This window comes from Melanerpes formicivorus, unplaced genomic scaffold (genome assembly GCF_026170545.1).
Source record: "Melanerpes formicivorus ecotype bairdi unplaced genomic scaffold, bMelFor1.0.p_v2 SCAF_11, whole genome shotgun sequence".
NCBI lineage: Eukaryota > Metazoa > Chordata > Aves > Piciformes > Picidae > Melanerpes > Melanerpes formicivorus.
The window spans coordinates 11,157,656-11,171,177 of record NW_027142363.1 but is presented as its reverse complement, the minus strand read 5'-3'; the positions used below and the strand labels follow the sequence as shown (position 1 = coordinate 11,171,177).

Sequence of the window (13,522 nt, the reverse complement as noted above, 5' to 3'; positions counted from 1 at the left end):
GGCAACACTACCCCATGCACACCAGGCCAGACAAACCACTCTTGTTTCTGCTCCGATTTAGATGGGCCCCATGATCTGCAAGAAAACATGCTGACAGCCTTGGGAAACTGCTTAGATGAATTGCAGCCACTTTATATTCTCCTTCCCTGCATCCTCTTATGTGCAAATTCAGAACTCCATCCCTTCAAACTTGGGTGCACAGAAGAGCTGTGTTGGTTTATTTGTTGTACTGTTTAACAAGCCTAGTTTAGAGCAATGCTCCTGACGTTTGACAATGTTATACTGACATAAAACAGTTCAGGTTGGGATGGTTTATGACAAATGGGTATGGAAGTTAGTTATGATGGAGAAAACTACAACTTGGTATCCATGCAGGATATAAGTAACATAGGTTTGGGAAGGAAGGCAAGTAGAAGTACAAAAAACCATAGGTGATAAAGCTGTATCAGTGGAAAATCATCTTTAGACCAGGCCTTAATGTGTAGCACAAAATCTCATCTGGAATGGAAGAAGGGGAAAAAAAGGTGCTAGAAACTGCTTTTACATTATTCTCCTTACAAAAAAAACCCACAAACAAAGACACAATAAAAAACCCAAACAGACAGGATTTTTGTTTGATTGTTGTCTTCTGAACTCAGGGGCATATCAGATCTTTATTACTGAATAAGGAATATTAAAGGAGTTTCTATGTGGAGTAACAAGTTCCTGGACTTTGTTCTTGAATCTGTGCCCTTCACGTGCTACAAGATCAAAGTGATCTTTTATGCTGTGAGTTATCATTTACCCAGGATATTTACTGCCATTCTACACAGTATCAGCAGGGATAAAACTAGCTTCATTGACTCTTTCTTAGTGCATACATAAGTGCCATCTTCTGGCTACGGCAGGAACTGTAAAGCAGTAAAACAAAACAAAACACCCCCCAACTAAAGCACGTTTTAAAACCTAAAGAGTAAAAACTGTGCAGACTTATTCGCTCTAGAGACAGTAGCAAACAAAATCCAAGTGCCTATGCATTTAATGTGAAGAAATTTCATCTGGAAGGTGAAACCTGCTTCCTAAACTTCAGAGCCATCACAACTGTTAACACCCTTTTAATGCTGGCAAAGTGGGGAAGGACAGACACAAAGCTATACTTCAAGACGCATTTTAACCAGATAAAGTCATTCACCTCAGTTGGAAGCAGCTGCAGCCAGTGGTCCAGGAAGTCCTCCTTATCCTGTGTTCCCAAGCTCAGCATGATGAAATCTGGAAAGCTAAATACATGCCACAAAGGAGGATTGTGCCACTGGTACTTACCTAACAATATCAAAGAAAATGTTCAAACCTTTCTTAGTGCACTTCAATAGAATCACAGAGAATCTGACATGTGTACTGTTGGGCTGATGCAGCAACACAGAAACCTATTGAAAACACGCTCCTGAATCAAGTGAACCTCAGCAATCTGTTCACACACCTACACAGACAGACAGACAGCGACCTATTGCCACATAAACTTAGCTCTAGGAATCGTTGTTGCTTGCACAGAATTTCTTTGTCCCCCCTCAAGTGTAATCTGACTAGAAATTTTTACCACTACATTGCAAATCAAAAAATGCTTAAACTTTTATTAGTTAGATTCCCTCTGGGTTTTAAATACTCTGTGGTCACACCCCATGGTAAATCAAGTATCCCTGCTAGTACACAGGATTTTATTGCACCCCATGACTTTCAGTTGCCTTAAAGTCCCATCTTCTGAAGTAGTGCCCACATGACCACACAAATACCTTGATGTTAAAAATATTCTAACTTTCTCATCAGCATGAGGAAGAAATAACAATAACAACAAAGGGCAACTTCCAAAAGCTAAAAAGCAAATAATTACAAAACAAGTCTACTGTTCTGGCTGGTTAAACCTCTCTCTCATTACAGAGGAAGAAAAAAAGACTGAACACATTTTTGAATGCTTGACAGAGAAAATATAAAATAAGGCACTTGAGCACAGGTTCAAGGACAGTAGCACAGAATGAGTTACAGTAAACACAGACTATACTATATACTGCAAATAGATTATCCTCACACAGAAATCACTTTAAAATCCAAAACCCCTTTTACCCTAGAAAACATGGAAGAGGGATTCTAACAACAGTAGGCAGCTATTTGTTGGTTCCCTGCAAGATGTTTGGCACAAACTCTTTTAAGACCTAAAGTGACCTTGATGGGTCTAATGATAATCACAAAGGATAAAGCCCCTGGTTCTTTGGAATTAGAATTAACCAGGATGGAAAAGACCTTTGAGATCATCGAGTCCAACCTATCATCCAACACCATCTAATCGACTAACCCATGGCACCAAGCACCCCATCAAGTCTCTTCCTAAACACCTCCAGCGATGGTGACTCCACCACCTCCCTGGCAGCCCATTCCAATGGCCAATCACTCTTTCTGTGAAGAACTTCTTCCTAACATCCAGCCTGAACCTCCCCTGGCACAGCTTCAGACTGTGTCCTCTTGATTCTTTCAGTAGGAGGCTAAGACAGAGTAAAGGAACAGAGTACAAACGAACTGTGATAATGTATGCATCACCAAAACCCACTGGAACCTGCCAGAGCTTTATCTCAGTGAAATTCAGAAGCACAGAACTGAAATAAGGACATCAGGGTTTGATCTTATTTAGAACTGATTTAGCAAGATGGATACTAGCACTGGAAAACGTGAATATTCCAGGCTTTACTCCCAACAAACAGTAAGCAGAAGGCTGGTTTCATAAACACAGTATTTTCTGCTTCTATTGACTGTGTAATTTGATTTTTCTTCTAACTAAGCAAACAAGACAAGAAGCAGAATCCCTATGCAGCTCATCAGGAGCAGTGTTTTGCTTCATACTCCATTATGGAGGGGTTGGGAAAAAACCCACTGGAAGTAAAGCTTCATTGAATTCAGCATTAAATACCGTTGTTATGAAGTGCCTAACATGAAAGGGGATAAAGAACAAAGTTCCACAAAGTGATCAGAACGAGACAGAGGTTATACAAGATGCTGCTATTGGCTTACATGTGTAGAAATTGAGTCAAACTCAGAATGGGCACTGCCTTGGCACTGTAGGGTTTTTTCAAATACATGACTCACTGAAAAAAAATAAAAGGAAGAACAAAAGAGTACTTTGTGATTCCTTATTATAAAAACTAACAACTTCCTTCCTATTGTGCACCGAGTTGTCAAGTGAGAATGAGAACGCATGTGTTGCAGTTGTTCTTATACGCTACATAATGTCCTAGACAATTAGCCATCACATACAACATCTTTTCTCTATCAGTTTCCTTGCTCTGTGTCCTAAATTCCACATGTTCACAGACTCCCTTAGGTCACAGCTGAATACTGAATATTTTTTAAAAGCTATTTTTCACTCCTGCTTGTTCCTGTTAGCAGGAACAGCGGTGCTATAGTATTGCCAGAGAAGGAAGCAATTGCTAACATACTTTGATCTCAGTCTTGCATTTAGAAGAAAAGCCTTAACTAGTCTTGTAATCTTGCCAGCCTCACATCAGACCAGAAGAGGCTGGTGAAATAACTATGGAGGAGCAAAGTGGGAAGAGTGCTCTCATGCAAAAGCAAATCTAGACTGCACAGAAAACCTAAATAGCAGTTTGTCTTCTACCAAGTTAATATTCTATCCCATAAACTTTCAAGTCTAAAACCTTCATTCACTTAATAAGAAGATGTAGAGAAATCTTGCAAATTGATCTCTTTTTTTATTATCTTGCAAATTGATCTCTTTTTTTTAATCATCTTGCAAATTGATCTTTTTTTTTTATTATCTTGCTATAGCATGCTTTGGAATCTCTGTAAATACCAGGGTAATAGTCAAGATCCACTGGAGGCAGGGGATTAGTGCACAATCCCATTTCCATATAGCTGTCCAAGTATTAAAGGCAGAGGATTCCTCCTGTCTGGAAAATATCAAAATAAGTGGTTACACTAAGCATCAGACATAGACAAGCCACACATTCAGTGGTTAGATAACAATCAATCAACAACAGCTTTTGATATTGTTTCACCAGTATCAGAAAAAAAAAGTTTGTGTTTTGGGGTTTTTTGTTTCTTTCTTTCCAACACCAAGGCCAAGTCTACAGTAGTGACATTATGGCAGAGCATAAAAATCTAAATGCTTGCAACAGACAAAATCCACGAATTCCCCCTGCTCCAACTTGCCTCAGTAAGTAGTTCAAAACCCTCTGGCCAGAAAAAGAGTACTTTACAGCAGGCTAAAATCTTGGCATTCATTAATAACACAAAAGGCAGCCGCACAACTTGAACATCTGATAGCAAACATCAGATCCAGCTGTCTGCATCAGAAGGCTGCCTGCAGATTCACCTTGCTTTACTTTGGTCACATCTAATACAATAGAATAGAATTTAATAGAATAAACCAGGTTGGAAGAGACCTTCAAGATCATCGCATCCAACCCATCAACCAATCCAACCCACCTAAACAACTAACATCTATCACATGAGAGACAGGAAGAGAGACAACCTTTATGGTGACCTGCCATTAAACTTTACAAAGCTTTTAAGATTAGAACCTAGAACCTACAACTATGCCTGCATACTTGCAGTGGATGTAAAAATCAAACTGAAAGCCAGCTCTGCCCAAAGCTTCTGTACACTGACTGACTCCACTAAGCAGGCAGGTAAAACACTCCCCATCTTACGAAGGTTCCAAAAGACTTTCCAGGCACAGTTTCACTATGGCCTGCCTGTAATTACTGAGTATACAAAAAGTAGAAGAACAAATCAGAATCCCTAAGCAGCAATTTAACTCTCAAGTACAGAACACGGTGTGAGGCATACAAGTTTAATCCTGCTACAGTACAAACAGTGAATGAAAGGCAAACTTCCTTCAAAGATCTGTTGATGTCAGGGGTCTGATTTTGGTGTCCCTTCAGAGAACAATAAGTAAATCCCTCCTCTTGATGTGAGGAAGAGCTACCCAGAGTGCCAATTACAATCCAAATAATCCTGGTAAACATATGCAGTATTATTTTACCAAAGAACATAAAGTCACAGCCACATACTGTACTTCAGTATTACTAAGGTTGGAAGAGACCTCAAAGATCATCGAGTCCAACCTGTCACCACAGACCTCATGACTAGAGTAGGGAGGACACTACTGCCCACTGCAGGCTTGAACTCACGACCTTCCCATTAAGGGTCTTATGCACTACCAACTGACATTGCAGGAAAACCAGTTTTGCTTTCCATAGACACAGGATTCCAGGAAATTCTAGTTAAAGAAAGTCACCCCATAAGTTAAATTACACCAGTAAATTAGAGAGTCATAATGTGCAAGTGATAACTAATCCTTACTGAATGAGTCAGAGAAACATGATAGGCTGTCACAGATAATCAAAGAACAGGGACTATGACATTGTTATGGATCATTGTTAGAAATCACAATGCACTGTGCTAATAATAACCTAGGAGAGTGACTGAAATTTAGGATTTTTAACAAAGATCAAGACTTACTACAAGAAAAAAATGACAGATAAACCATTATGTAAAACTTCTTGAAGTTGCTTAAGCTCACATAACATTCAGTTAAACTCATATTTCATTATGTATAAAGTGACAACGACTGTCCTGAATTAAAAAGCATTTCAGATTTCAACAAACTTGAGTAAGACTTGCACATGTATTTCATCAGCAGCTACAAAGACAAAAGAAATCATTACATCAAGTAACCATCATTTGAGGCTGTTCAGTCTGGAGAATAGAAGGCTCTGAGGTGACCTCATTGTGGCCTTCCAGTATCTGAAGGGGGCCTACAGGAAGGCTGGGGAAGGACTTCTCAGGATCTCAGGTAGTGATAGGACTAGGGGGAATGGAATGAAGCTGGAGGTGGGGAGATTCAGGCTGGATGTGAGGAGGAAGTTCTTCACCATGAGAGTGGTGAAGCCCTGGAATGGGTTGTCCAGGGAGGTAGTTGAGGCCCCGTCCCTGGAGGTGTTTAAGACCAGGCTGGATGAGGCTCTGGCCAGCCTGATCTAGTGTGGGGTGTCCCTGCCCATGGCAGGGGGGTTGGAACTAGATGATCCTTGTGGTCCTTTCCAACCCTGACTGATACTATGATACTCAACAGCAATTTCCATTCACTGGTGTGCCCAAGCATTGCCCCTCTGTCAGAAACAAAAGCAAGCAAGCTGAAAGACTAAAGTCACGTAGCAACTGAAGTCAGAACTGTTAAACATAAGACATATGAAATAATATGAAACTGTATTTTAAAATACATATTGCATGAACAATAAGAATGGTATTAAATGCTCCATGAGCCACACTGAAGGGCATGGTCTTTGAGACAAGGACCATCCTTGATACAAATATGTAAGAATGCTGGACATTGTACACCATAGATTTATCAAAGAATAGCTTGAATTGGAAAGGAGTTTAAGGATCATCTAGTTTCAACCCCTTTACCATGGGTAGAGGCATCTCCTACTAGACCAGGTTGCTCAAAGCTTCATCTAGCCTGCTCTTAAACACTTCCAGGGATGAGGCATCCACAATTTCTCTTGGCAACCTGTTCCAGAGCCTCACCACCCCCATAGTGAAGAGCTTCTTCCTTATGTCTAAATCTACATCTACTTTGCTTTAGTTTAAAACCATTGCTCCTTGCCCTATTCCTACCTACCTTTGTAAACAGTTCCTCTCCAGCTTTCTTATAGCCCCCCTTGATACTCGAAGGCCATTGTAAGGTCTTCCTGAAGCCTTCTCTTCTCCAGGCTAAACAATACTTGTAAGGAGAGTTGCTCCAAACCTCTGATCATCTCCAAAGCAGCTTTAATAATAAACCAGCTGCAAGCTCAAGTACATTCTTATCATTAAATGAGGGAACAGGCTGCCCAGGGGGTTGTGGAGTTTCCTTCTCTGGAGACTCTCAAAGCCCACCTGGATCCATTCCTGTGCTAGACTACCCTAGGTGATCCTGCTTTTCACAGGAGAGTTGGACTTGATCTCTGGAGGTCACTTCCAATCTCTATCATTCTGTGATTCTATGGTTAAGAAGCTATATGACTGCCTCTTCTCTCTATAGGTTGTCACCACGCAATACAAGTGGTGGCGAACTTTACTTCACAGTAACTGAGCATACTGTCTTGATAAAGCAGGCTGGCTTTGAATAGCAAAGCCATAGCCTAGTAAAAAATAGACTTAGGTCTAAAGCTGCAATAATTAATCTACTTCACCCTTTCCCACCCCCAAATCCTAAGATTCAGTCCATGAGGAATCTGAATTTAGTTCTTAATGAACAAATGTTTGCAGGGATGTTTCTACAGACCCTAATGACATCTACACTGCAGGTAAACCCAGGACCATATTATAACAGAGACAACCACACCAGGCTTTAGTTTGGTAGGTCAGTGGGCAAGGGGCTTCATACAGCAAAGGAAGCTCTAATACAGAATTTCCAAGGCACTGCAGCTACCAGCACTTGTACTAGACAAAGCACAGTGGGATACACCTACAGGTCACATAAAATCCGGTTCTTCACAATGCCTCATCACAAGTATGCTACAAAGTCTAATAAAGCAGTATTGAATATATAAACAGCAAAGAGGAAAACTGAGAGCATTTAACACTCAATTTGCAGATGAGTCATCTCCAGAATCTGTAGTGACATGCTAGAAAGGTAAATATATAGTACAAATAAAAGTTTTCATAGGCAACAACACCCAAGTTTAACAACAATTTCCACAATTACTGGCAGCCTTCCCTGCCCTGGGAAGGCATTTTTGTGCACTCTGTATAGATTATGAACGGTTCCCTGAGAGGTGCATTTGTATTATCAAGTATATACCAAAAGGATCATGTCAGGTATTCAACATCCATAGAAACAGCTGTCACGATTTCACACCTAGGTTTCAAACACGAAAATTAAATCACCAATGCAGGAAGTCCATGCTAACTCACATTACCACACTAAGCCAAGAGCCCTCAAAGACATAATTTTTGCTTCTCAGGAGGCTTCATAGCTGATGCAAGAAGCAGATAATTTGCATTTTTTCACCACTCATCCTCTTTTTGCTATTAATATTTTTCAGATGGCTGAACAAACTACCCTTTTGCTAATGTTTTTGACAGTTGCATGAAAAAGAACAGTAGTAAAAGCTATAAATTAAGTCCTTCACCGTCTTGAAACTGGGGGGTGGGGTGGGGGTGGAAGCCAAAACACTGGCACTAGATAGAGACATATTCTCTCTTTCCCTTCTCTAGCTTAACAGCTTTCTTTAAAGCAAATTGTGAAAGGTAGACGTTTGGGGGTTCTGTGTGTATGGTTTTCTTAGGGGTTTTTTTTTGGTGGGTGTGATTTTTGTTGGGTTTTCAGTTTTGTTCTGTTTCTGATCAAACATTAACCTATAGGAAAGAAGGCTATCTGGAAAATTTCCTTTTGCCACCAGAACTTATTTTAACAATGCCTTTAAAACCCAGCCATATAACTGCACACAAACTCATCCTTCCATGTTTCCTAAGAGTGGCACAAGAGTTCTTGTTACTCTTTAAACATTCTTTTAACGCAGGTCTATCACTGGACAGCCATATATTGATGGCAGGGAGAAGAGACTCCTGAAGTAATCCGTACTTAGTTTACTCAAACACGAGGAACATTTTAATAGCTAAACATGAAATAAAACCAAATACACTTTCCGGGAGATTTCTTTAACATTGAGACTTCTGATTTTTCACCCTTGCTGCTGCACCGGGCTAAAAAATGTCACATCGTGCAATAGCCTGCGAACCTCTAACCGCCACAATCTAACACCAATGCCAACACATTATTACAGCACTTAACAGCGTACTCGACAAATGTGCCCTTAAACAGTCGCCAAGAGCTAGCTAGTATCTTTGAAATGACACTTTGCATGCCGTTTTCTCATGACCATTAGCCCCTATTGTTAGCACGAATGCAGTCACTGATTAACTATCTTCTTCACGGGTGGAAAACTCTTGACTTTGAGAAGAGTTTTGCAGCTTTAAGGAAACAGTGGGGGTGCATCCCCCATGAATGTATTGGTCACTGTTAGGGATCAAACGCGCCCGACTGCCAGTCTTTTGCTCTACTGAGCTGGGCTCAGCGTGTGCCCTGTGCCACCCGCGACACGATTAGGGGGTACCGAAAAAAGAAAGGCGATTTTTAAGTGTGAAGATGGAAGCGGGCATGGCTTTCACCCCAGTCCGCGGCAACTCCCGGGCTCAGGCACCTTTCCTCGCCCGCTGCCTCCAGGTAGCCCACTCAGGCCCACACAACCCCAGCCACCACAGTACTAGAAAAACTCCAGCCTCCTGTGAGGGGACAAACCGCGGACTTCCCGGCCCTGGCCCTATCCAAACGGCCGCAGCAGCGGCGCCGCCACCACCACCGCCCGGCGGATGAGGGAAGACCCTTCCAACACCTCAACGCCGGCGACTCCAGCACCAAATGGCAGCTGCGCGGGCGGGCAAGGAGGAAGGCTGCTTCCTCCCCGCCATTTCCCCACCCCGGGGGCGGGGCCGGCGCTGACATGGCGGGGCGCGGGGAGTAGCCAAGCCACAGGTCACGTGGTGCATGGCGCGCGCACTCCCCCCCGCCCCCCTCCCCCCCCTTCTCCTCCCCCTGTTCTCTTTCCCCCTCCTCTCCCTTCTCTCTCCTGTGGGTGGCGCGGGGCCGGGAGGCCTGCGCGATCCCAGGGTGCTGTGCGCGGCGTGGGCTCCGCCATCCCACTGGGAGAGACCGTCTGTACCGGGGCCCTGCCAGAGAGACTCCGCACCGAGCACGCTAGTGAGGGCGAGGGGAGAACGCGGGGCCCGCCGCCGCCAAACGGCCATGTCCGTGCGTAGCCCCTGAGCGGGACCGAGCTGCTCCTCCTCGCCCTCCCCTCTTACCCTCCCCCGCGCGGGCGCCCGCCCGCATCAGCCGCCGCCAACATGGAGGCCGTGAACGCCTTTAACCAGGAGGTGGGAGCCAGGGAAGGTGGGGGTTGGGGGGAGAGAGGATGGGAGAGCGGGTCTGGGAACAGCGGTGGTGCAGGGAGGGTCACGGTAGCCGCCATCGCTCTCCCTAAACCGCACTCGGCTTCCGGCTCTGGGCCGCGCGGGCCCGGTGCGGCGCCTCCAGAGGCCTGTGCTGGAGAGGGCCTGGGCAGCACTCGTCCTGGCTTGGTCCAGGGCCTCCCGCCAGCCTGAGGGGCAAAGGGTAGGGGAGATCGGTCTCCTGAGAAAAATGGAGGCGAGCGTTAGGCCCGCCGCGACAGTTGCAACGGCCTGGAGCGTTCCCTCAGCAACGCCGCAGACCGGATTCCCGCACGGGCCCGGGCGCAGGAGGGGTATCTGAGGAAATCTTCGGGCCTCCCTCTGTGCTTTTCTCCCCGTCAGTGTCCTCCTCACCCCACTGTAGAGCGTCTGAGCAGAGATCCTTGCTACAAGGCGTTCCCACCGCATGCACGTTGTTGAGGGGGAAGAAGCCGCGTTTGGGGGCGCGAAGCAGTTCTATTTCCTCGCAGTGGTTTGGTGAGAGACCTGCCATGTGAACAGGCAGCAAGCAGGACAGGCTGGAGGTTGAAGCGAGAAAGGGAAAAACTGCGAGGGAGCTTATCTTTGTATAGAAACAACTCTTTGGGGATGTGACTAAGATATACCCCAGCGTTAAGGAGATGATAGTTAGGTTAGAAAGGCTAAGGCTTTCAGTCGCCTTTCATACTACACAGAAGGTCCCTTTCGTCTTCTCTTTCTTGTTTTGTTTTAATTCTTTAATAAACCGATAGGAATCGGAACCAAAATGGATCGTGATTGTTTTTTGCGTAATACACAAGATACGTTAGCCTCTACTTAACAAAGTTTTCCACCCATGACTTAAAATGATTCTTGCATTAGGTAACACTTTTGCCTCAGTTCGACTTTTGCAGATCCTGCATGAACTATAGAACATGCATATTCTTGTTGCAGATGATCTGCTGAAGCTAAACCAGAACCTGTTCCAGAACGTTTAATACTTTCTGAAGGTTAGGTTGCTGTGCATGTTTGCTGAACAGAAACAGGAAAAATGGCAGACTTACTCTCATGTGATGAAGTCATGCTGTGTAAAGTTCACTCTGCCACTGCTTGTCTTACATACACGCACACCTGAAAACCGATTCAATAGAATTCTGGAAGAGCAAAGGGGAAAAGTAGGTAGCATGCACCTCTCGTTAATGGTTTTACTGGGTTTATTTACTTGCTTATGTTTTGGGTGTGTTTTGCTGGTTTGAACCAGTGATATGGAAGGATACAGAGCAACGTTCTCCCATGTGTTAAAATAGAATGGCACACATGCAGCATTTTCAGTTTTCCTGTAAACAGAGAACGGAATTATTCTTGCATGCTGAAATATCAACAGAAGTTCTAGTAGATGATTGCTTTCACTTCATTCATTCCATCATGTTGCTACCTGATAAAACCTGTACAGACAGTGCTTAGTGTTTCTCAAACAATAAAACTCACTTCTTTTGCTGATCTGGTGGTAAAAGTATGTGAGACTTTAGAGTGAAAACAGTGGTTTTAGGTATTTAGTGACTAAACAGTTTTAGAGGTGTGGATGTTTTGTTTCATATGTCTTCATCTAAGATACAGAAGTGTGGTACTGTTGTTTGGTGCAATGAGAAATACTGACTGAAATTCTAATGGCCAGCTGTTCAAAGATTGTGAAACACTGGGTTTCATTGGAACATCAGTAATGGGGAAGAAGACTATACTTGCTAAAATCCTTATTCTGCATCAGTTCCTATGTATGACTGTTTCTATACTTAGTATAAAGCTTGCATGATAATAAATGCAAAGGTTATGTAATTTACTGTCCTGTTCTCAGGAGGCATTTATGATACTGGCTAAGAATGTAAGCTCAGTTCTTAAACTGTTCTCCTAACTTACCAGCACATGTTGTCTGAAGCTGTGCATGGAAAATAATACATATTAAAGTATAAAACATTTCAAACTTTCTTGAGGACAGTAAGATTTACAGTCAGATGTTGTTCCATTTCTGGGCTTTCTCAATGAATGTGGAGAAAGTGAAAGAGCTGTTTTACAAAAGATCTCAACGTTGTGCACAGAATGGTGGGAATAGAGGAGGGTAGTGAGTGTGAGAGCTCACTTTGTAAAACTTGGAGTGGATAGGTGTTGTGGGAACTACAGCAGTACCTGTCTCTGTTCACCGAATAATTACTGAGCATGGAATAGCTTCAGCGGTGAAGATCAAGGTATCTACAGAATACTCTGTAGGTCAAGAATTCCTCAACTTGCTGGCTGCAACTACTACTGTAGGCAGAATTTGTAACTGCAGCTGCCTTGAATTTTTTTGCTGGACTGCCCATATATGCTAGAGGTGATGTGCTTCAGGCTTACTGTCTCTTCTGTGGAGGTTGTAGCTGTCAGCTCCTTTGTCAGCCTACGTGAAGGAGGAGATGCCACTTACTCCTTCAGGTGATGTGATCATTAGGGATTTTTTTGGGGTGGGTTTGGCAGTTATAGCAGTTTCTTGAATGGTGGGAGGTCCAAGTTTGAATCATGGCTGTAAGTAAGGCATCCTTGAATCTGTTAGGTTGGTATCCTCTTCTTGGTCAAAAGATCTTGGCGAGGATGAGAAAAGCACTAGTAACACTTATGCAGTTTAAACTGTTTTGTTTTGGCTGGAGCTATTCCTCCAGCCCTGTAGAAATGATTAGTAGTTTTTGTTGACTTAGATTCCAGTTCTACTTGTAAGGTCATTTTCTGCCCTTTGGGTTATAGGCTTCTGACAGTGTATATGGTTATGTTGCTGTGAAGTAACCTGTTTCTGCCTGCCAACTAATTGTGATGAGGGTGTGATCGTAACTGCCCATTGGAATTGTAAGGTAAAACTTAAATATAGAGGTTTGAGCTGGCATATTGCACTTAGCAATTGTGGCAGGCTAGGAAAGGATGCTTAAGAGTCAATTAGTTTGACTTTGTCAGTGGGTGGTAACTTACACAGGTTATGTAATTTGATCATGTTTGATTGTTTTGCCCATTCCCTGGGTCCTGTTCTTTGCACCTATACTTTGAATGCAATTCTTTCCATAAAGGTGCCTCTTTAAAATTCTCACTTTTCTGCAGGAGCAAACGCATCTTTTGTGTTGACTTGACATGTTTGTCAGTCTATCCAACTGCATTCTGAGCAGGTATTTCCAGCTGAATAGGTGGGATTTGACAGTTATGTAGCATATTGTATTTTGCCTGTGGTAACTAGTTCAAAGTGTATCCTGGAAGAATGAGTTAGAATTTGTGTACTATTAGGTGCGTATGTTGTGTTAAATTAACAGTGCAGTGTAAGTAAATCACAAAAGGTAACTTCATGATGATACAAAACTTTGGTTTTAAGAAAACAGGAAGGAGTTTTCATAAACCCAACCCAAACCCATACATCTGCCACGGTTTATAAAAGTTTTAGTCCTTGTCATATTGTGACTTAAAAGATACATGTTTCCTTTTCTTTAATCTGGAAAATTTGGGGATAGTTTACTGG

The 13,522-nt window shown here is 43.1% G+C and overlaps 1 protein-coding gene and 1 long non-coding RNA gene across 4 annotated transcripts in view; one reads left to right on the top strand and one right to left on the bottom strand.

The window, feature by feature from the left end:
- Positions 1 to 2,956: 2,956 nt before the first annotated feature.
- LOC137444296 (uncharacterized) lies at positions 2,957 to 9,507 on the bottom strand. The gene is made up of 3 exons (XR_010988116.1): positions 9,426 to 9,507; positions 3,833 to 3,929; positions 2,957 to 3,107 (listed from the first exon to the last, which is right to left on the bottom strand). It is a non-coding gene; the product is annotated as an uncharacterized lncRNA (long non-coding RNA).
- A 156-nt stretch (positions 9,508 to 9,663) lies between these two features.
- Positions 9,664 to 13,522, top strand: part of SCAF4 (SR-related CTD associated factor 4) — a 50,588-nt gene continuing 46,729 nt past the window's right edge. Inside the window, exon 1 of one of the 3 annotated variants that reach the window (XM_068144508.1) lies at positions 9,664 to 9,966. In XM_068144508.1, coding sequence (XP_068000609.1) covers positions 9,937 to 9,966 — 30 coding nt within the window. In that variant the 5' untranslated portion in view covers positions 9,664 to 9,936. The remainder of the gene's footprint in view (positions 9,967 to 13,522) is intronic. The other 2 variants (XM_068144507.1, XM_068144509.1) reach the window with 2 other exon arrangements.